At 45.8% G+C, this 25,304-nt stretch overlaps 1 protein-coding gene across 4 annotated transcripts in view; it reads right to left on the bottom strand.

Moving 5' to 3' along the window:
• heph (polypyrimidine tract-binding protein 1 heph) overlaps positions 1–25,304 on the bottom strand; it is a 627,135-nt gene that overhangs the window by 223,204 nt on the left and 378,627 nt on the right. For all 4 annotated transcript variants that reach the window (XM_071586665.1, XM_071586669.1, XM_071586666.1 and 1 more), the window contains exon 5: positions 20,049–20,186. In XM_071586665.1, coding sequence (XP_071442766.1) covers positions 20,049–20,186 — 138 coding nt within the window. The remainder of the gene's footprint in view (positions 1–20,048; positions 20,187–25,304) is intronic.

Below are 25,304 nucleotides of genomic sequence, written 5' to 3'. Positions count from 1 at the left end.
TGCCGAACGCGGGATTTTAACCAGCGGCCATTGGGTTAGTATGAGATTGAGTTACCCACCGACTAACGCGTGACTAACCCGGCCGGGGGATGATGATGAACTCATGCACCTGTTTACGAAAATCTCGTTATTAGTAATCCGAGCGGCCAATGAAAGAGCACAAGGACATAACTGGGACCTCGTCTTTTGCCGAAGCCTCGGGAGCTGTCCAGCAATACGCACGAGTTTAATCCAAGAAAACGCAACAAAATTTATGGAAAAGAGAGAAATCACACTTTCTGGCATTTTCATTTCAATCATGTTTAATTCCCTTCACCAAGATCATTTAGGACAGCGAATTTAAGTTTAAAGAAAATAAAATTAATAGAATGAAATACGATAAGATAAACACGAAATTTTGATTCAAACCCGCACCATATCCATGAGTGAAAAAATCCTGTTCCACCACTGCGATATTATCGCCGAAGGGATATCTCCAAACGGGCAACCTACTACTGAATCGGCAGAAGGCCAAAATTTAATATCGTATACGATGTTTTCTTATCACTCATTATATCCACAAATACGAACAAAACAATTACTCAGATAACCACAAATATTGAGGTGGCATTGCAACTTACAATCACCTCGCATATCAAACATCGTTTTGCATCAAGGTCGAACTAACTTACAGATATTAGCAATATACACAGTGGCCACCTAGCCGTCTAGTGAGTTGGTGTTTCAAGGACATAGTATTACACTCTTCCTCATTCCATTTATACCGAAACGATAAAATTCAACGAAAAGAAAATTTTTCGGAGCGGACTTTTCTCTATATGATACTTTCCGGAGGTTTTAATGATAATATCGCATGAATTGCACTTCACATGACGAGAATCACTACAAGCTGCCGAGGCATATAAGTAATTTATTTCGCATTAATCCGAAAACAGCACTTTTTGGCCATTTCATCGGCCAATTAATAGTAATATATACATAATATATATATATATATATATATAATATATATACATAATATATATATATATATAAAATATATACATAATATATATATATATATATAAAATATATACATAATATATATATATATATATATATATATATATATATATATATATATATATATTTAACACTTCAGATACTTTTAGGCAAGTCGACACGTTTCCGACACGCAAGGGAAAATATAATACGACGCAATGAAATAAGGCTAACGACTCACGATAATTACGATAACGAAGATTGGAATCTAAACTGAGGAGGGAAAAAAGAAGACAGAATTTCATACATATTCCGGCAATTTCTTAATTTAACAGGAATCCGATTAATATACAGAACGATGGGTTTGAATTTGAACTCTTCAAAATTAATTTATGCAGAGTTGCTCGTTACAAGTTTGTCGTCGCCATTATATTTCCACCTCAACAAAGTTCGCTCGCGACCCTGCCAAGTTGAAAGGGGAAGTAGAAAAATAAATAACGTCGTAATAAGAGCTTGAGAAAAGGTCATCCGAGCCACCATATCGATTACAGAACGTCGAGGAATACGCTTACCTCGTGCGTAAGGATTAATTTGTGAGTCATCAGTTACTTTTGTGAACTCATATGCATTAATTTGTGAACAGTGACTAATAAAAAGAATTAGATTTAACCTAACGTATTTGTTTCTTAAATAACGCTTTCACATAAATTCTGGGAACATCTAATTTTTAACAGTGATTCTTAAGCTGCCGCTACACGCGATTTTGTACAGTCCAGTTTTTCGAAACGCACTTAAGAAAAAAAAGGCATCATTTTCATGTTTGTATTTTTATGGAGTTGAAATATGTTTCAAAACAAAATACTGTCACGGAGGGTCGAAAATATTTGTCATTAACCACTCGGCCAAAGGCACCCTTTCAACTAATTATTTCAAATACAATCTATCTTCCTCGAACTATGATTACAGTTGGAGTGGTACAACTTCTTTCCAGCAAGACATCCTATTTAAAATTTAATTTTTACAATTAAGAAACCTCGCTCTCATAAATGAAGGAAAATAAATTGCTTGATCAGGGCGGCGCTCTTTCTGCGAGATCTAGAGCCCATGGGATTGAATCCAGAACGAGAATGAGGACGACTTCCCCCTCACCCAGTTCGGTGCACGCGGAAAGCGTGAGCCGAGGCGAGAGCGGCCGCGCGCGCCACACCCACGCTGAACATCACCCACACGCCACGGATGTTATTGCTCACCGCGGAGAGAGAATGAAGCGCCCCCGCTTTCAAATCTCGAATATGTCCGCACACGCCTCGAGATTGCACCCACGCGAAAAGACACCAGGAAGAGTTGGGATGAGCGGGAGGGGGGACGGAGAGGGAGACGAGTGGCGTTTATGTGCTTGCGCGCAAACCGAAACCCGAGAAAGTACACGCACGCGACACGAAACACAAGGGCGGTTCCTCAGTCCAAGAATACATCAAGAACTAATTATTCGGGATATTCAAATTTTTATTCTTCAACACAGTCTCCTGATAGGGTTGTAAATTTTGTCCAAAGCTGCCCCAGCCAGTTGACCCCTTTCCAGTAAGGTGGTTGTTCCAAATCTGCAAAATACGAGTTTTTTTTCCACAATCAACGAATGAAACCTCCCCTCAATCCCGCCTGTCTTCTCATCGAAGGTGCAGATTCACCATAGTGCGTATCTAGTTTCCCTTGGACGAGGCGATTTCGCTCTCATGAAATAAAATTCTCTTTTACCCACTTATTTTGGAAATCACTCGCCTTGCTCGGTTACCAACTATCGCTCAACACAGCTAATGGGCAGGTCTGGCTGCAACTAGGTTGTGTCGCTTCAAGAGATGCTAGAAACTGAAAAAAACTTCCAAGTGCACCAGAGTTGCCTTCTCTCCCGACTCTAATCGCACTTTTCAAACTAACCTCGTAGATACATCGCTGTAGGCATGAGTCAATCAGGCAGCCACCACACCCACCCACCGCACGCGGCCAAAACACGTCCAATTTCACACAAGTGGTTGCGCACGGCGCGAGATGGTGATGGAGAGGAATAGGCGGGGTGAGGGCGTGGCGGAGAAAATCCAGGTCGAGGGGGAGAGCAGTGGTCACGCGGACCTCGTCGCCTCCCTCACCCCGGGGAGGGAGACGAGAAAACGAATGGGTGGGGGGTGCGAGGGATTATCGACATGCGGAGGCCGCGCGGGGAGGGAGCCATGCGGAGGGGCGTGGACCGCGATGAAGTTAAGTCGACGGAAGCAGGAAGGAGAATGGTAATAAAGCACGAACTTGAACTGAGACGATCTTGGCCCCCCGACACTGTAAGCGCATTTACGTAACAACCTCGACGCTCATCGAGTAGTTGAGCCGGTGGATTACGCGACTAGCCTTTATGAATACTCGTGCTGTCGAAAAGCTGGAAAAATGATTTGGAACACAATACTCAAAAGCCAGCACGTTATCAAACACAATGCAAGATCAGCGAATAAATGAATTTAAAATAATTTTTAGCACTGAAAATTTTACATTAACTTTACGTTAACTTATTGAAAATATCACATTAATCCATTAATATTTCGTAAGGGTTGCACACGAGAATGAGAAAGGAAGAGATATATGTATACTCGGATTATCGTTAAGCATTGGTGGCACAATTTCATAATTAGCAACCATTATACAGCGATCATGTTTATTTCAATTGAACCTTAGCACCATGCTTAAGAATTTCATTTCTATTTTAATATTATATTACCATAGGGTCAATTTAAAAATTGATAAAAAAGTTATACTGTGCAGGAGTTCATGGACCCAGCCACCCTTGGTTTTCTAATTATTTAATATATAGACAATAAGTCCCTAAATTAAATAATGTATGTAGTTAAGATCATGAGATAGAATCAGGTGTGCCACAAGGATCAATTTTAGGAACTTTACTATTTTTTATATATATAATAGATATATTCCAGTGCTGTCATTTCTGCGAGTTGATACTGTATGCTAATGATACAGTACTCATATCGAAGCAAAGGGAACTAAAAGTAATCATTCAGGGCATGGAAATTGAATAATTTAATATCAGTAAATAGGTATATTATAATGATCGAGTTATCGATGAGAAAAAATTCCTGTTTGTGAAACAAAACCTCTGGCATCATACATATTTAATTGCATATTCATTAACATTAGTGCCTACATTACCCCACCAATAACTATAATTGCACCATGCTGGAAAAATTAAACAAATATAATTACTTGGGGATAATCATTGATCAAAACATTAACTTTGGTGAACATATTTTAAAAATAAATAACAAATTAAATTATATCCTTCTTCAAGTTCGCAGCATTAGCAATTTTGTAAGTTTTTGTGCAAACAAGATAGTGTATTTTGCACCGGTTGAGAGTATTTTAAGATATGGTATAACCGTCTGGGGATCCACTGGTTCTACAAAAATTAATACACAAAAAAATAGACAGCAAAAAATCCTAGAGAAAATGTCTGAGGCTAGATCAAAAAATACAAATTTTCTAGATGGAAGAAATATCTTTCAAAAATTAGTAATTCTGCCTGTAGACAGGCTGTATATATTTGCCATCAAAATAGGAAACTATTCTTATGACAAGTATAAAACACCTGATTTAAATAAAAAGAAATTACCATTAGAGGCGGTTACTGTACCTCTAATTTTGATGACATACCTAAAGACTTAAAGAATATTACAGTCATAAAATGTTGTAAAAGGGAGAATAACATACTTGCTATGACACAGAATGGATTAGGGCTTAGAACAAAACTTAACACAGCATATTTGTAGCTTTGCACAGCGTATATGTATGTATAATTGCAACACTGTAAGCTATTATTTTTATGTAGCACCTGCTGTCAAGGCAGAACTGACTGGCTTAGCAGGACTAGAAGAGTATTCCAATAATAAATCTTTAATTTATACTACTATTTTATATTATGAAGATCATATCACTATGGTATATGATACAGATTGTCTGTATTTGCATGCTGCATTGATTGTCGGTAATTCTTTGTATATAATTTATGATGAAGAGTATATTAAAATTGTAATATATGTTAACTCTATAAAGACAACTGTCCACTGGCTGGTGCAATGAAATATATCCGGTAACTGTGGTTCTCATGGACCAATTACGGCCAGGCTTCACATCGCTATCGTCATAGTCCAAGGACTTCAAATTGCAGCAAATGATTTTATTCTGCAAAACATAAAATCGCTTTTTTGGGAGTCCATGGTGTCTTTTGGCTTAAGAAATCTAGAATCGTGCAATTTTACGGCATTAAAAACTAATGCGGGGTCAAAAAGTGGGTAGCACTGCATCCGGCCCATTACCTAATCCTCATTACCTGCCGCACAGAGCAGGCCGGATTTAACGAATTTTGGTACGGGCTTTAGTCATAAAAACATAAGGCAAGGATTAAGTGGGAGTAAGCAGGCGCGAACGCATAAGAACGCATGGAAGAAATCCATTCATACGCTTGAAACACGAAAAAAAAGCCACACCGCAAAAACAATGAATTATGAACGGAGGCACGAAACGAATGGATTCCCAGACCAGGCTAGCATTCGTTCGCTCGTCACCAAATAAGGAATTTGAAATGCGGAAACAGATGTGATACTTAATGCTTTTAAATATCCGCTCGGAATTGGATTAGATGAATGCTTTACTCGTTCAGTCAAGACTGGCAATTGAGCTGGGCAATGCAAAACATATTTTACCACCGAGTGATGCCTACAATATTCCTTAAAAAATATCGTACCATCATTATACGCTAAAGAATGGAAGTGGAATGAAAATGTGAGGGAGAAAATGCTGAAAGCATCACATTTTGAAATTGCGAAAATGGAACAGCACAATGGCGATTATCATACTACAGAACAAGGCTTTCAGGTTTGCATAACAGCCTACGAAGCACAGGTAGAATAACAACAGTGAAAAAAATGCGATCCCAAAAGCTAATCCGGTAAGCACACAGACAAACCCGAATTATTCCATCTCTGAAACGCATCACACCGAAGTACCGTTGTACGTATTCGACGAAAGGGTATAAAATCAAGGGAGTGCCCCGTCCGTTCAGGACATGTCCGGGGTCGACTTTTCAACGTTTCCTGTCTTAGTGCGCGCTAGGATTTGCACCTTCCCACCCACACCCGAAGAACACAAGAGGGCCCGCTTTTCGAGTTTTTCACGATATCACGACGCTTCCTCGAAGACCACGATAGACGAGGGGCATCCCAAAAAATGATCCGAGAACGGCGCGGTCCATGCCTCACCGTTCATCCATTACACAAAAATAATTGGTATTCCGACCTGCACGCGGGAAGAGACGCAAGGGCTCTGCGTAATTGCTTCCGAATAGTGGGATGACGGATGAAGGGAGGAACAAAAATGGCAGGAAATGAGCGAACGGAGAACCGGAAATGTAATGGTTGTGAAACGAGCGAGGCGGAGGGACAAGAGGGGGGAAGAGAGGAGCGAGGGGAAATAACACCCGAATTGGGAGCGATCAAAATGGAGAGAGACAAAGGGAATACGGAGAGAGTGGAGGGGGGAGAGAGGGAGAGAAAAAGAAAGGGAATTTCAGAGCGAGATAGATATATAAAGAGGATGGCGGAGTGGGAACGGTACAGAAATTAAGGGAGATGGGTGCGCGAAGCATGATAAATGGAGAAATACGACCGGTGATGACGAGAAAGAGAGAGGGAGTGAAAGGAAATGACCGAAGGGTCGAGAACAAGGCCACGATGGAGGTGGATATGAAGAGGAAGAGGTGAGTGATGGGTGGGGGGGAGGGGGCGGGACGCGATGAAGGTGATGCGGGAGGGGGTTAAGGAGAGAGAGGCAAACGCCTCGGCGAGATAAGGTGAGGGTCCGAGAAGGCGAAGGGAGAAGGAAGGAATGAAACGCAAGAACGAAACGACTGTAGGCGGACTGGAGAGCAATGAGGGAGAAAGAGAAAGGTGGATGAGGGCGGAGGCGGGGCGCGGAAGGGGACGAAATGCGGGAAGCATTGAGAGCAAAGGAGAAAGGCGGTGGATAAGAGAAAATGGCAGAAATCACCGATTCGGAATGGGGGGAGATAGTGAAGGTGAGTAGGTGAAGCAAAAAATAATAAAGATTCCGAATTTAAAAATTAATGGGTCTTATCACATTCCGACTAGAATTAAAATACCACCACCATGGTATAAAATGCTAGAGTAAACAGCTTTGACTAAACCTGACAAAAAATTGAAGCGTTAACGTAAATACCACAAAATAAACCTATTCCTCCTTAATAAAAGTCAAGTGATTACAATCTTCAAGGCAGGGTTGCAAATGGCAACCGTATTTTGCTTGGTGGACCCGGTTCCACCTGGTTAAAGTACGAGAAAGATGTGTTACACCGAGAGTAAACTACAGGAGGGCCAAATTTATGAGACCTCCATTGATACCTTGATATCATAACAGATAGGAAAAAAGTTCTCAAGGAATGAAGAGGTTTGGAACAGGAGCGAAGCTAACGCCTTTCGCGGCCACGGCCTTCCTCGAGTAGACTGTTAACGGAGACTGAGAATGACAAGACGAGGAGAGCGGGTGTATTCACGACGACATGAGAGGAGTGGAGAAGAAAAGGGTAACATGTGGGGTAACTCTGAAAAAGTTCCGGGACGAATGTAGGAGTACATTTAAATCCACCAAAAATCCCTCCCACTGGGTTCTCGTGGAAAAAAATTGGTAAGGCGAAAACAGTGAGACTGCAGCGTAAGGTAATGCATATAATGAGGATAAAGTGTCAATTATAAGCTTTAAAAAAATTCCACTTTTCCACAGATTTGTAACGTGCAACGAATTTCAGTTCGTCCAACCATCTTCAGGTACGAGACAAGATTCAAATGTGAATACATCATATGCATACCTGCTTGAGGAGATGGGGAAGGAGAGAAAAGACAGAGGAGTAAGGATAGAGGCGTCCTGCCTCTTCCCGTCCATGTCCCCTTCCCGCCTAACCCTTCAGTATGCCTCCCTCCTCCCCCCGGCAGGGTGCCAGCTACCTGCCATCGTCCTCTCAATAATGACCTCTTTCAACCTCTCCTTTTTTTTAGTTTCACTGTTTCTTTGGGTTTTCCATATTCACCCTCTTTGCCCCCGCCTAATAATAAATATAATAATAATGAAAACTGACGCCTGTTAATAGATATAATAATCAAATTCGGACACGACCCGAACCTAGCGGGCGTAAACCGTCCAGAACCCAAGCGCAAAACTTTCTAACAGGCAGCTCATGTGAACATACTGCCAAGAAGACCCGTGCTGCTAGCAAAATTGGTTCGCGGTAGATTTTGCGGGCTCTGACGATCACACAGGATTCGGAGGGAATGGAAGGGCAACAAATCTAACACTCCCCGACTCCCGAGAGGGAGCCTTCCTCGGAGAGGACCCTTCCTCGGATGGCGCCGCACCCTTTGGCGACCATCGCATCCACGACAGGGGACCGCGCCGCATTTACCGAGTGAGTGTTTTGAACTCCCGCCCAGCGTCAGAATTTGCCAACCGGGGGCGGGCGAGGAAACAGCACATGTCGAGCGTGCGGACCGGAAAAGGACTGATCCGATGGGGAACAACAGGTCCACGACACGGGTTACCCTATTAAAACCGCGGCAGTAACACGCGAAGAGAGAGAGAGAGGAAAAACGAACGACGGTTTCCCAAGGAAGAAGAGAGGAGAGAGAGTGTGTGTGTGGGGGGACTGAGAGGGACCGGTGGGAGGGAGAGAGTGAGGAAAGTGCCGAGGGGAGTGAAAGGGAAGAGGGGGCAAGGAAAGGGAAAGGTTGAAGGACTGAAGAGGAAATGGGGAGGCCTGAGCGAAAAAGGGCGGGAAGAGTGGAGTGGCAATGAAATGAGAGGACCTCGTTTTCAGTCGTGAAGAGGGCAAAATATTATTTGAAACGCAGGAGATTGGTGGAGCAGAAGATAGGGGTTGGGGGACGGAAAGTGGTGGCGGGCAGGTCGGGGGAAGAGGGTAGGCGAAGGAGAATGGACGAGGGAAATGAAGGCAAGGGGCGGGGAGGAGGAAGAGGGGGAGTGTACGGGGAGACGGAAAAGGAGACGGGGCCGAGGAGGAGGGGGAGGCGACCGGGGCGGGTTCCTGGCGGGGAAAAGGAACGGGGAAGTAATAATGCCTAGGAGAAAGAAAAATGAGAAACTAGAGTGCGTCAACCATTCTATGGGAAGATCACGCTTTCTCCGAAATTAAAAAAAAAATAAACTACGGATTTAGGCAAAGCAACTTGTTTTTTATTTAATTTGGATTTAATTATAAGAAACTCTTTTCCGTCTAATTAATAGATCCTTAACGTTTGGAGTACCATGGAATTTATATCCTTATGGGAATGTTCGCAAAAATACATCAACGTTTACCGATCGTTAAATTTTAACTGAATAATGTTGACACAGAACTGGATTAAAAATAATAAAAAAGTCGACACCATAAAAGATACAAGACAAGCGATCAAGGATAGCATTTAACCTACAAATAAATAGAAAATTTCCAAACAATAATTGCCTCCTAGACTGTTTCAGTCACTAACTATTTGCAAGTTACGGTGACACTATTCAAGAAGAAAGAGGTATTTTAAATGTAGGTGCTCAAAGCCAGGCAGATCTAGCACTTACTATTATATTATTTGGGCCAACGCGAAGCCCGCTCTTTTCCATCGTACGGCAGCATTACATTTCAACTTAAATGAACCCAAAGAAATAAAAAAATAGCGGATGAGTGGGATTAAATGTTGTTTGAAAAGTCTCATTGCTACAGAAACTCGGGTTGTTTTGATTTGCGATTCGAGTCAAACGTACGCGGCCTGTGACAGGAGTGAAAAGGGTGAAAGTCGGCGGGAATTAAAAGAGAAAAAAAATACAGGAGGAAAGAGGACCGGATGAAGAGGTCGAGGGAAGGGGAGAAGGACACGACGCACGAATCGCGCAAAAGGAACCATCCCCAACGATCCCCGATCTCTTTCCTCCGCTTTTGAAAACGAAGAAGAAGACGGAAATTCCGTCGGGGAGAAAGTGTGAGTGGTTGGGGTGAGTTGGGACTGGAAATGAGGAGTGATAGATGCCCCCCGCCCCTCCGCCCTACCTGCACAAAGAATGATTCATCACCAGAGCTTCCATTTCAAAGGACGTTTCAACCGGAACCTCTCTGGAAGATGGGGAAGCGTCCTTTACCCGCGAGGGAAGAAGGAAAAGGTCGCAATCCGATGGACGGAAAGAAATTCTTATCCGAGGATAATCAAGAAAGCAAGCAAGCAGACAGGCGGCGGGGGCGGCCGAGGCAAGCCTACACACTAAAGCCCGAGGGAATAATTAAAGTTGGTAAAGGTACACGAGGCCAATACATAAATCGCGTAGAAGTAACTCATCACACAAATGCCTTTCACCTCCAACAATCCTCCTCACAGAATTTATTTTCATAGAGATCACAGCCAAAGTTAAATCCTTCGTGTTATAACCCCCGTTTGTTTTGAGTAACCCTTGTTGATTGCGCATAAAATGAATTTCCTCACGTTCGGAAAGTTAACAGCTATGCAAATACTGTACTGGCAGTTTGGTCACCGTTGTATGACTAGCCAAATATAAAAGAAAAGAAAATAAAGTTGTCTGAGTAACGCTAAAGTATAACTTCACTGGCAAAAATCCCCACACCATTCTCTATTACCTTACTCACATTACCACTATCTTACATGTCTGTCTTGAACCACCGCCATCATCTTCCCCATTGACACGGCGGCGTTTACGCACGACCTCGAGTGTTCTCGAAAATGCACGGATGGGATATCCCAGTTTGACTTGGGCAGCCACCCCCCCCCCTCTTTCCGAACCTTGATCCTCGCCTCCCGCGGTGTAATGAATGCCGCACCCCGGATATAAAGTGGCGAAGGCGACAAGGTAAGAGAGGGAGGAGGGTGTGGGTGGCAGCATGACAAATATTTCGCCGGGCATTGACGGCACGAGGACCGAGGAAAATGACCACCCGTGAGGGTCATTAGGTGGGACATCGAGAGTTCCTCAAACAAGCAATTCCGAGCGAAGGCACGAGAACGAATACGAGCTAGAGGCGGCGATGGAGTGTGGGATCGAGAGACGTGAGATGTGGAGGAGCGGGAGTCAGGAAATAGGAACCCGGGAAGGGGTGGGGACGGGAACGAGTTGGGAGGGTTGAGGGACGAAAAGAAATGATCGCGGTCGGGCGAGGCGGAGGGAGCGGGGGAGAAGTCCTTTAAAGCGGACCAGGATCGGTGACGGAGGAAAACGACGAGGAAATCGCTTAGGAAAGGATCGAAGAATGAAAAGTTAGTATAGGCTTGCCCACGGGAGAAGAGGCTGGAGATATCCAGCCGGTGTAGTGTTCTTGAGCTGTGCGCTCGGTTTCAGGCTTGGATTTCACTTCGTAACCGCAGTAGAATGTTTTGTAGGATTGGGAAGGAAATCTATGACTAGCATGGAAACGAAACGTCCGTCCGTCAAGATTAAAAATATAGGGAGATTACACTTGAAAGCTGCCAATTCACGGAGGGTCAAAACCAAGCGAATATTAACTTACCAAATCGAACCCTAAACGTCTTTTCATCGCTTCGACTGCAGTCCGTCTTGCACCTCTTGGTGAAAGGGAGAGGTGTATCATTCACGACGACACCTCGTGACCTCGCCCCATCATGGTTGAATACCTTACCGATGTGCTACTCATTTTAATAAAATGACCTCAGCAACGGGAAGTCCGCTAAAAATAGCTATCACTAGGTTTCAACAGGTTTCGCAAGTTGAAATGGCATAATTAAAAAACTGCATTATTAAAAAACTACATTAATTAAAATAGGTCTTCGCTGAGAGTGTATGCATATACATACATCTACAGTCGAAATCATAGGCTACAAGAGTTCACATTTGTAAATCATATAGGTATACTTTTTCGAATTCCTTTAATTTCAATGGTACACTGAAATAGAAAGGAGACAAGGTTAAGATAAGCTGATTTCGAGGATAAACGGTACAAATCGAGAAAATGTCTACATGATTACAAAGTTATTATTTTGCTGAATAACATGTTGAAGAAAATCATAGAACGCGCAAATACCTCTAGCATAATTTAACGTGGATAAAAGGAAAGGGATACCATAATTCGGAGGATCACGCACAACTGGTTAAAAATACAACGGAGATATGTAAAATGGAGAAATCTGATATGCCGAAGAACTGGAAAATACACGAGGGGGACCGGCAGGGGGGGGGGGCGACAAGATTAAGCCGAAAGAGAGCGAGAAATAAGAGGAGGGTAAGAAGTACAGAGGCTGAGAAATTTAATTACGTTTATGAACTTCACGACGAAGAGGGAGGATAGTAGACAGGAGGGCTGACACATGACTTTTCAGAGGGCGAAACCAAAACCATAACGCGTATACCTTCTTATATTTAAACCAGAAGAGGACGGGGCAGGGGCGAGGGATAGGACGTCAAAGGGTCGAAGAAGGACGTGGAGAGAGGTGGAGGAGGAAAGGGGGAGAATGAGGGGGAAAACGGGGAGTAAATGAAGATGGGGAATTTGCTGGAGAAGGGAAAGTAATTCGGGATAGGACGATGTAGTGGGAAGGGGTTGAAAAAATGCGAAGACGAAGAGAATGGCGGGCGAAGGTTAGAATGGAAGGAAAAGAAAAGGAAGGGCCGGATAGGGAAGAGGGTAGCATGCGGTGGCGGGGAGGGATTGAGGAGGGTGGGGGCAAGGGGTTGTGGGAAGATGCCAGAGTGGGGTCGGGTGTCGGGGTATGGGGAAGGGGTTGGGAGAAACACCCCCTTCCCTCCCACGAGGGTATACATCCATCGGGGGTGCCGGAGATGAGGAGTCGGGCGGGTCACTTCAAAAGACGTATTCTCTCATTTGCATGAAATGAAATTGGAGGAGGAGTCCGGGAGGAGGGGAGGGGGAGAGAGGACGAAGGGTACGGCGAGGAGGGAATTAGAAATGGAAAGGGTGGGGGGAAGGAGAGATGACGGAAGAAAGGGTGTTTGGGTACGTGAGGAGGAGCCACTCCCGAAGCAACTAACTCCTCGTCACAATATACCAAACCCCCACTCACCTCGGAACTCACCCACCCATCCGATACGCGAAAAGGAAGGAAAAAACTCCGAATCCATCCCAAACGAATACACCTCCTACGGGCGAGAGCCAATCATCAATTCACCTCCCACTCTCCCTCACGCCCCTCTACTCTTTTCAAACACGCGCGCACACACGAACCGGCGGCAGGAACGTTCGAAACTTTTAGGCGCACGTGATTAACTCCTAGTGGAGCTTATCCTCGTGGAGCATCATTCCCCCCACCCCTTTCTCCAGGTCCCGCCCTCGTTAACAACGCGCGTCCCGGCGATAGCCGACTTCGCATCCACCCGCGGTACACGAGTGTCACGCTTCAGGGTCAACGCGGGGTCGTCCCCTGATAGCAACGCCCTCCATTCGCCAACGCTTCCACGTCCCGGAATCATCCTCTCCTATTCCCCCCTCTTACACCCCCGCGCGCAGACCACGGGGAGAGTAAATTCCGAGAGCCGCGGACGCGCGGTTGAGAGAGCGCGTTCCGCACCCCAAGGAGCGGATGGAACGTCTTTCGCCGTCACAGCCCGCGAGGGGGGAAAGGGGGTGAGGCACCACCTCGCCTTCGCTAGCATCCGCCCTCGGCGGGAGTGAAAATCGCCGCGATAGTGTCCCGGGACGGGTTCCGAGGGCAGAGAATGTGGTTCTGCCGCGTAGGTCCCGACCTTCGATCTGAGGGCAAGAAATTATTTTGGAGTAGGAAATGAATTTGCACTCCCTGTTATCTAGCCCAGAAGCGATGAAAGAATGATAAATGAATGGAATTGCATGGAGGGAAAAGGTCTAGCAGATAGTGGGAACACAATACACAATTGGTTCCAAAATATGTGTAGCCCGTGAGAAAATGTGCCTGATGATAGATTAATAAGGGCGCTCTTCTCCATGAACGAATATCGGCAGCCGCGGAAGGGCTACCATTTCAATTAATTCCAAAAATATGAAAATGATGGAGTGAATCCTCAACAATGAAGACGGTGGGTGGAAGAATACATCCCTAATAACACTCTCTTATAAGGAGAAACGATGAGTACTACCCGTGGTGCGAACCCTGGTAACCACAAGGTTTATTTATTACAAAAATAGACGTTTAAAAACTATTGGAATAATTACACCAACGGTGAGGTTTTCGTCGCTGCTAATCCCCAAAAGCGAACATATAAGCATTACGCAATGATTTCCAAGGAACTAACAAGTTTTCTTGGGCTGATATTTAATTCCCATGGCATTAACAGATTTTCTAGCCCACTGGTACTCTGCCACAGGTGAAAGAAGGTCACACTTGGTGGTATTTATGTCGAACTGGACAACTAAATCGCTCCAACATTTGCAGCGGGGAACTCGTGCAAGCGAATGCCACTCGAGCGCGGCAAAGAGCAATTAAGTGGAATGCTTTCACTATTCACTGCGCGGAGGTATATTTGACGCAACGGTTTTCTGCGAAAGGTTACTCGGCCACCTAAAAAGCTAAATGAATGACGAAAATTCTTCGCGGCGCATTACCGATAAGAACAGGCGGTGAGATCAATAGAGACTGCAAGACATTTGAATTGTACATCGTCACCAATCATGTTCAACTTATCTTTTCAACGCAAATAATAGAGAAAAACAGATTGTAGTAAGTAATTCATCAATTTGAGTTGTATGCCTCTTCCAAACATGTCGTAGTATCGTTCTGATCGTCCTCGGTAATTCCCTTTCCATATAATATCTCCTCTTCATTTTTCTTAACCGTTTGCTTCACTTTCATTTAAGTCCTTACTTTAACTTTAGAGCCCCTATGAGATTCTATTTCTCGCATAAATTATTTCTGACCGACAAAATTGCCGTCATCTACCACCCAATCCATTTCCACACTGAGAAAAATGATATGTAGAAAGAAATTCTGTAAAAGGCCCCTACAAAACATCAAATTCACCACCCCTTCAGCCGGATAAGTAATACTAACATGAGAAATAGGATCGCAGAAACAACTATCAGCGATGCCATTTTTACTTAGGCCACCAAAATTATAAATTAGTCATCTCACCCTCGCGGCTACCGTTTTCTAGCTCTTTTCACCTCAAAACTTCAAAACATTTCAATGGACATGGATGACAACATCCACGTGACAAACTTGTTGGCCTTCACGATGGGAATTGAAACTTTTTCTAAAGTGGGTTCTGCGATAATTTTAGACCCGGAAAGCTACATGCGTCAGGGATGCGGATTTTATTTTGAGGGGCAGTCTACTCGAAGAGAAAATTTGGCGTTCCGGGAATCGCATTAAAATGTGGTCTGTGTGGTCAGATTGCTATATTGCGGAAGAGCTATGAGCCTATATTTTTACGGTTGGGATTTAAGCAGGAAACGTTCCGTGAAATTATGACAGCCGAGGTCTTTTTTTTTTGCTTATCAAAATCTCGGTATATCTAGGACTGGGAAAAAATTCCCCTCCTCTCCTGGCCAGCCGTAGTGAATTTTAAATCTCCCGAAGAATTCAAAGTTCTCCCGTCTAGTTTCAAGCCTGGGTATCATCATAATATAAAAATAAGCGTAATGAATGCAACGATCATGACAGATCCTTTCAGCGCGCCGTCAATTCGGTTTTTTCTTATGTCCTGTAACAAAAGTATGTAAGTGGAATATAGCAGTATTGATTCTGTCATTCAATGAAAGTTAATCCTGCGGTACAAACTTAATGTAAGTAAAATTCCAAGAAACTGCGGTCGATACCGCAACAGTAACTTTTAATTTCAGGGTTTAAGACGACGTCTAGATAACTCACCTGGCTAAAGCACTCGGCCGGACATCGAGGGATCCGGGTTCGAATCCCGGTCAAGGCGAATGATTTTTACACTCTGAAATTGTTGCATTGATAAGAGAATTACACAATCCCATACACAATGCATACATGTAAAGCATTGCATGGCCTACTGGATTGCCACTATCTCTCTCCGTAATGACAGGAGAACACAGTTAGCTGCTATAGTTCTTGATTTTCCACACTGCCTCAGCGATAATACGACTAAACCGAAGCGTAAGTACAGAATCAGCGTCTAAGAAGTATGCTGAGAAATATTTTGTGAGATGTCAATACGCAACAAGCAATATAGGCAGCTCTTTACAGCAAGGAGATACTGTATTAGGCCAGGACACTCCTCAGTCAAATGAACACCCCTAAACACTAATGAGAGTGCCGTGCGTGGCCACTTCAAATGAAACGTTGATACGTTCGCTGAATGTGTTCGTAAACCGAGAAGCCTTCCGAGACTTCCGTCAAGATGGAGGACGGCCCAACGCCCGGAGCTCCACCGTCCCTGAAAATCAAACCAAGCCCAATTACCGACGCAAGGCAAAAGTGGTCGGAACTTCGTCCGCGTCCCGTTCGTGAAGACGTTTTAAACCCCGTCTCAGATCATTCGTTTTTCAACGGCGACCAATTGGCCAATAACTCAAAGCATTTCGTGTCGAACGGGGAGGGGCGAGAAAGAGACGAATAACCCCATCCGGATCCCTACAGAGCCCAGACGGAGAAAGTTGGCCGAAAGTTGGAGAAATATCTTTTCGCACGCTCGCAAATACACATGTGCAAACACGCGACCGGGGACAAACCCCCCCCCCCCGCCCGTCACCCCTCCCGCGACAGTCAATTCCGCCAGGGAAGGGCGAGGTGCGAGCCGCCGATGTTTACGAGGGAACGAAACAGGAGAATGAGGAAGGGGTGGAAAGGGGAGTTGGCAGTTTGCGCTACATTTACGGATAATTCTACCAAATTTATGGCCCTCGCACCCCCTCCTCTCTTTCGCGGATTCCGCTGCTAAACCTCATTAAGGGAATGATGGATGATTAGTTTTTACTAGGGCCGTTTGCACACGCGCTCGGGCTGGGGGATAGTTGGATCTCCCCCACTCCTCCCGCCCCGACACTCCAGCTAACGAGAGGGGACTGACGGAGGGTTACCGGGACCGGGTCGGTCCCCGGACTGATTGGTGGGGCGGGGCAAACAAAAGAGGCTGAAGTCCTGAACCCCTGGCCGGATAAGTGTTAATTGCCAGGGACGACAACAGATTAACAATGTGCGCTAAGGGCCCGGGGATTAGGAATCCTTTCCCGCGAGACCGGCCCCCGGTGAGGGATTTGCTAATCGAAAGTATTCGGCTCGGGCGAAAGCAAAATGAATATTTCGGCGATCGCCCTATCCGCCAGAGAGAGGGAGAGTTTGACGAACGCAGTGGGAGTGCTCCTGACAAGCTGACGTCGTGACATCCGGCGCTAATTTAGATTAAATGCTGCAGGTGAACTCTTTCACGGGCCATCGCATGTGTATTTATTTCTCGAAACCGCATTTTGCCTCGGGGAATGAAATTAATCCGCTCGATCAAATGCGAATGCATCGACGATGACGGGAGATTCTACGCGCGCGTCAACCTTCGTAGGCCGAGACAGGGTAATTTCTTGGTTTTTACAAATAGGGGAATCATTTCGCCGAGCACGAGAGAAGCTCAGTGAACACGCGAGTCTTCCAGCATTTGAATTTGCGAGCGTTCGGCCGCTGGCATCTGAAACAGACACCCCTCAAATGATTTTTCGCCATCATTCACCGTATGAGTTGCGATGGTTGGCTGGACAAGCAATCAAATGCCAAGAGAAAGTTACAAAACACCACCGAATGGAAGTGCTACAACTATTGACTGATACATTTACATTGTCATAGACCAATGTGTAATAATTTGCCAAATTAATAAGCCAGAGAAGTGGAACAAACTCGCGTTGCATGTTTTACATTTGTTGTCCCGAAGGTAAAAAAGGTCGCGGGATTATTGAGCTCTTAAAAATGTGAAATCCTCTTCAAACCCACTTACGAGGGATTCTTTTACCATAACGTATCTTCAACCTTAAAAACTTCGGATGCATTAGTACATAAACGCCTATTTTAATGCTCCAATAAACCTGTGCGGAGGCCTTATTGTGACAAAAATAATATTAGAAGAATGGAAGGCATTGTCTACTATCCACTTTGACGAATAAATATTACGCGTAATTTACGAACAAACAGCACAGAGCCGAAGTTTAGGAGTACCCAAGGATTGATCAATATCTGCGAAGGCATGATTTAGAAATTCATAAATTCCACCCGAACAAATTCCAGTGATGGATGTTCGACTCCATTACTCCAGCATTTGGAAACTAACCACAGAGTACGGAACAGATTAAACTCTTAAAGAACATTATGTACCTCCAGAGCACCGAAGTATACCCTATTTAACGACATAGTCGAGATATGGGAGGCTCGAGAGCTAGCCGATTTATGTTGCGCGACGCCCGGGATAGACGATGGAATGCTGAATGGGAGGAGTGACCCCAACTATTTAACTTTGAAATCTGCCGATGATTTACTTTTCATTCAAATAAAACGTCAATGCAAGGGCCAGTTTTTCACTCCTACCTTCATTGTCATCGCTTTAAAAGACTGCCATCTCTGTAAACCCAAACGGACAGGGCGGATTGCACGCATTGAGAGTTGCAGCTGAGGCAAGCCACTTTTCAGCTCTACAGATAGAACGAAACTTTCAGGACTTCGGGCGTCAGGTTAGGAAACATGACAATATGCCACATGAGGGGGCTTGCCTTCGTTGCACCATCGCAATGGACGGGACTATCCGATCAGCGGGCGAAACGACGAGAGAGACGAGGGGAGCGACAAACGGCCGCCGTCGGACGCGGGGCGAACGGTATTGTGGGTAGAGGGGCCAAGGACGAGAGGAATCGCCGGTGGGAGGCGCTGAATGAAGCAGAACTAACCACCAGGGGAGGAGAGTCGAGACCGTGCCTGCCACTATCCGCCCGTTAGGGAATAGCAAATGTGTTTGCCAACTGTCCCTTCCTCCATCCCCTCCACTACTCGCTCCTCTGCTTTACCTCCGCTCCTCCCCGGGATGGGAATCGACATGAACTCCGTGGTGAAACAGTGCACCCGGGTAAACCCCCCCCCTCCCCCATGCGGAGCACACCGGAGAGACGCGGACGGCGGCTCCGGGACGCCTCGCCCCTGTCCCCGCGGACGAATTAATCAGGCGCCGAGGAGTCGCTGTCGACGCGATGACTTGGTAAGAGAACGCACGCCCGTCCCCTTTGAAGCCGGAAATTACGGATGCGAATCGAGACGATACCGAGGGAATATCGATCCCCAAGGAAATGCCCTTAACTTAACGGATTGATGCGAAGGCGAATGATGCAAAGTAGTCGCCGGGAATCCATGGAGGAAGGGCGAAACTGTTCAACTTTCACGTAAACGCCTCCTACTACTGGACGGTGACGTGCAACATTGAGGAAAATCAATGTCGCACCTATTAACTTATCACTGTGTACGTCGACTCGCTCCTCAAAAAGGTCAATTAGATATGAGGAAGAGGAGTTGACCATTTTGACATATGCAGACAATTCTACTATTCTACTTCTATTATTCAGCATTTTTTTCTTTAGATTGACTCATTTTTTAAGACTCTATACAACAATATATAATTACAAATAACAATCTCCACCACACAAGTAGGTCATAATTTATTGTATGATGTGAAGATTAGTATTAAGCAATTAATTCACAAATCAGCATGGTTTACAGTCCGCGGCAGTCTGACTCGTTTCCTGCTCATATATTCACCGCCATTCCGTAACAAATATCACTACGATATTAGATGGAAGATCGATTGAACGCGCACAAAATAAGCGTAAAGAAATAAAAAAAGGCTGACGGATAGTGAAAAATTAGGAACGAAGTTACTGATCCCCTAAACCCTGGAGAATAACACAGCCCCCACGGGCACGCGAGCGAGGAGTCTTGCGATATGTGTGACCCAGTGATAATTGAAGTGACCTCGAAACATATCGAATGCCAATGGAATAATAATGAGTGCATGGTACTCACCTGGCAGAGTACGTCTAAGGTCACGGGGTAGACCATATGTTCTATGATGACGCGTAGGACGGTGTTGGGACCGCCCTGGGTCTCGTTGGGCGAGGTCATGGCTTGTGCAGCCTGTAGAGCAGCCTGGGCAGCAGCGTTCTGAGGAGAGAGCAGGAGAGAACGTCAGTGACGCCAGGGAACATCACACGTAACACACAATAATCAAGGCAAGAGACACTTTCCGCCAAACGACACGGCGCGTTCCTCATTTCCCTCCGCAACCAATTTATGACTAACCAACTTCGGCGAAAAGAGTGTTTCATCAAACACAAAGGGAGAGAAAATGCGGACAGGAAGTCGTCTCGATAATCCCCTCGATCATTCAATGGATGCATACACCCATTCCCCCCGGTAGCAAATCCGAAAATATACTTCGGAGGGAAATCACAAATGTAAACTCCAAAAAAAAAAAGGTCCCGGCCGAATGCGCGGATGAGCAATGCTATTCTTTTTTTAATCCGCTGAGTAACTGGATCCAGCGCCCAGGACCCTGAGTTTTACAAACGGCGCAGATTGAGAGTTTAAAATTTAAAGAAGGCGGGGGGGAAACCATTTATTTTCACGGCAGAGAATGGCAGCGGCGCACACAAAAAACGTGCGCAGCTCATGAGCTCATTGAATATATCACGCGGGAGGATTTAAAAAAGAAAATTTAAAAAAAGACTACATAAATGCGCACGTGCGAAAGCCCTCTGTAAACATCTACGTACCAAAAGTCACTACGGGTACCAATTACTTTTGTTTGCAAATGCTTATGATAACAATTTGCTCTAAAAGTACATGCCGTTACAGTTACTTATAAGTCTAGGTGAATGCAATGCCATAAAAATGTAGTATGCATCAATAGGATAAAAACTGCAAAAGGTCATACGATAAAAATCTAAAAATATACACTACAAAATTTCCGTCTTCGGACTCCGTTAGGCGTCCAACGGAATTATTGCTTAGGCAAAGCTTAAACACAAGCAAAGGATTATTTTAGTGGAAACAACATGGGAATATGATATATGCATAATTTAGGCATCGAAATGCCTCAAACAGGTATTCACCACCATCAGATTGAAATCAAACACTAAATTAAGAGACAAACACAGGAGGGGGGTGGGCAAGACGAGCTAGAATAAAAGAAAAATACGATGACCAGGACCTGAAACGACACAAAAAAAATCAAGCAGGCATGTGGGTGGTTAAAGGAAATTATCCCTAAGGGGGTCTTACGGTGAGATTGCAAAGGGAGAGGGTGGGTGTGATGGGGAAAGGGCCGCTTCAGAAATCAACTGCGGAAATGGTTAGGGGATGCGAATGTGGGTGGAAGGGAGAAGGTGAATATGAGAATAACACATCGTCTTAACGCTCAAGGGAAAGGGAACTGATGCGTTCTCCTCGAGCCCAAACAGTAGCGCATTACCCAAGACAGGCATCCGCGAAAAAAGATGAAATGGTACAATGACGCCCTCATGCATATACGTCGAAATTAGGAAATTTTAAAACCATGAAATCTTTCCATCATTCAATATCGGAAAAAAGTCTTGCTCGATAACCTAAACAATATTACTGATTGGTGCGAACATCCGACCCCCCCCCCCCTCAGCAGAAGTGGGCGAGCATAAAATTTCATATTTGAAACGAACAAAGGGCATCGTGACGCACATTAATGGATTGTATGGGCAAAGTTATGACTAGGGCATAGGAACTTGAAAATGGAGAAAACAAGGCATTGGGAAACGGACATTTCCCAGTCTTTTTTACCTCCCAAAATACCACGTCACCGTTTAAAATTAAGAAAGAAAAAAACTGTACATTTACCGCGACGTCCTGCTAATTAACATATTTATGACGCTTAGGATTAAAAAAGCACAAAAGAAACTCGGATCGCATTCGAACGGAAAACTCTGCAACTGGAGGTACACCAGGCAAGAATGCTGTCATTAAGATTCGTAAAAATTACGTCAATCACGCTGACGGGAACTACCAGCACGTACTAGGCACGCCGCGTGTGACCACCAGAGAGAAGGAAGGAAAATAGACGCAGCCATGAGGGAGAGTTGGCCAATGGACGGCAGCGCAACGAAGGAGAAACAAAAACGCTCGGAGACGAGAGAATTTTTCCTACAGCCACTAGGCAAAACGATATTAGCCCTAAACAGCCACGGGAAATGGTCTCGCATCGGAAGGTGTGCCAGAGATGGTAGTAATGTAATGTGAAAGGAGGGAGGGAGGGAGGGATGCGGAGAAGGGAAGAAATCGCCGGGGATTAGAACGAAATGTGACTCCAGCGCACATGAATGCCTGGCTCCTGTATAAATGAGTCGGTCAGGGGGGTTGGAGGTATCGAAGGGAAGGTTTCGGGAGAGGAAGGCTTGGGTCGAGGGAGCGAGGTTCCCGGAGAAAGACAGCGGGAAAGCGGGACGGGGAGAACGATAAACGACAGGACAAGAGTCCTGCGAAGAGAAAAGAGAACGCGACCGCCAATGGACAAAAAACGCCCCGGATGGGATACGGTTAGGCAGAATTGCCAAATCTGAGAATGTGGAAATGCTTTAAAACGACCATCACCGACGGACCGAGAGCGGGAAAACAAAAGCCAAAGAAAACGAAATGGGGAAAAAGTGAGGGGAGGGCGCCCATTTCGGGAAGGCGGGGGGAGGGAGACTGCCCACCGCCCACGCCTGTACAGGTCACTCCAAACTCCAACGGATGACTTCACGCGGTACGCAACCGATCCTAAGGGAAAGGTGGGGAGAGGAGAGAGAGACAGCCGTCGAACGGCACTCCCGCAAACGTAGCTCGGGACGAAAGGGAATTAAATGCGAAAGACCGAGGGGAAAAAACAAACGCGAGACGAAGAAGAAAATTAGGTCCCGAAAGCGAAAAGAAAAGAGCGGGCGGGAACGGGGGTAAATTGACTATTCGGCGGCGAATGGACTGGGAAGTGGGACTAGGGAGCGAGGGAGACGAAAGGGAGAGGAGAAAGAAACGGTAGGCCATCCGAACCATGAACCACTCCGCTTTTTCACATCGCTAGCAATAGAAAGCCGTTCTTTTTCCATACTCTTCCGAAACTCTTCCGCCACCTCTTCGGTGGGGGAGCGCTTATGAATCGACCTCTGGGGCTCTACAATCCTCTAACCCCCCCATCGCCCCCTCACTGACCTCCTCCATTACAGCTGCACCCACCCCAACACTACCAACAACTCCCTTCACCCATCCTCCAGTTCCACGGCCAGCGAGAGGCCCTTCCTTCTCCAACCCCACACGCCTCACTCCCCTACTCCTTCCAACCCGCGGCCCCCCCACACACACGTACACCAGCACCCCCATCCAACTTGGCCATTCCACTCGGTTTCCGGTCCGAAATGAGTTCCATTTCCAGGCTAATCTGCCGATTTATTTTTGAACTCGGCGGCGGTGGGGGTTGGTTGGGGGAGGGCGGCTGGGGGCGCTCGGGGTGGGGTGGAATGAAGTGAGTGAGCAGGCGAGCGAGAGGGTGAGACATGGAGATGTAGAGAGAGATCGAGGGACGCGAAAGAGACCCGCGGCAGGCGAGGGAGAGGATTGCGGAAAGGGAGAGAAAGGAGAGTGGGAGGGCTGATGGGAAAGAGGACGAGAGGGGTAAGGGTTGGAGGAGGACCGGGAGGAGACGAGGGCGGGGCGCGGGCAAGACGGACCGAAAGGAATGAAAGCAGAACAGTGGACAAAAGACGCAAAAGTGGACGAGGAGAGACGAGAAGAGGAAAAAATGGAGTCGATGCCGGCCATATTTTTTCCTGGTTTTTAATCTCGGCCCGCTCTCGCGTAATTGACCTTATGAAAACCGTGATTGTTTTTTAAATGCGCTCAAAGCGATGACCGGGATCAAAACGTTCTTCCGAAGGAGGAAAAAATAATGATGCCGGCGTTTGGCTCGGGGCACTACCCCCATTCCCAATTTTTGGGGGAAGGAGGGCACCCACACCCCACCACCCCGACCGAACGCTCTTGTAACTGGCTGGCTGAAGTTCTTGGGTCCCCGGTGGACCGAGGACCCAAGGACTAGAGTGCGGAGGAGAGGAGGAGGAAGGGGGCGCGCTCATCGAGCACTTAAACTCGAAGCGGTGGGGAACGGAGATGCAGAAGGGGCGGCAGATAAAATGCGAGTGCACAAGTACGCAAGGTCGACTGGACGGTGGGAATGTGAGAAGACGAGATTTGGGCGCCTTTCCGGAATCAAGAACTTCCGAAGCCGACGAGAATATTTCAACAAACGATTTTTTTGCCCATTTCAATGGGGTTTTCTATGGACTAGACTTTTGCCCGTTTTCCCGGAGAGAAATTCAACCTTGTGCTAACTGAACTAAAAAAAACATCAACTCTCGGATTGAGATACCCATTTAACTATATCCGATGAAGAGCTGCTACGCGCACTATACACGAAACGAATGAATCCGGATAAGATTAATACAGTGATTGTGAAACAATAAAGGCGTACGGATTTTACTATCAGAAATCCCTCATCGACATAAATGAAATATTTTCAGGTTTAAATAAGGGGACGGGGATTACCGATGAAATTCGTCTAGTTCAGCCGTTTTAAACTTTACTGGCGCCACACGCTCCGTGGCGTAATAGGTCTAAGTACGTGATCATCTCAAACCAGGATGATTCAATAAGAGCCAAATGTGGATCTCGGAGGGCGACGTGAACACAACGCTCGAGGTAGCAAGCAGTACGCGTAATACGAGATGAGCCGCTAAGGAGATCACAATTACCACACGTTTGAATAGGGAAAACGGAACTAAATGATAGATAATCTTGATACATGGTGGGGAGCCATTGGTTGGAACAAACGCAGGTGATAGAGAGGACTGTCCGGCAGAGGGGGGGGGGCATTCGCCAACGCCGACGAGAGGCGAAATAGAGAAGGGTTTCTCGCAGAAAAAAATACGACAACTTGGAACGAAAGGACGGGAGCGGGAGGAGGGTGGGGTACAGCAAGAGTGAGCGATGAGTGGAAAAAGAGATTTCGGACCGGATATAGGTTATTTGCAGAAGCCAATCGAGTTGGAGAGGGGAAGGGGATGCCGAGGAAGGAGGGAGGCAAGGACTTGAAGAGGAGAGATGGGAAGGAGGGAAAAATAAGGGGGGGGGTGGAGTGGTGTAGGAAGAGTACAGGGACCAACCCGGCGGGACAGGAGGAAAAAAATCGCGAGGGAGCCCATCAAAGTCCTTGTGGCACTC

This window comes from Hetaerina americana, unplaced genomic scaffold (assembly GCF_022747635.1).
Source record: "Hetaerina americana unplaced genomic scaffold, ioHetAmer1.1.p SCAF_24, whole genome shotgun sequence".
NCBI lineage: Eukaryota > Metazoa > Arthropoda > Insecta > Odonata > Calopterygidae > Hetaerina > Hetaerina americana.
This window is presented reverse-complemented; position numbering and strand designations above follow the sequence as displayed.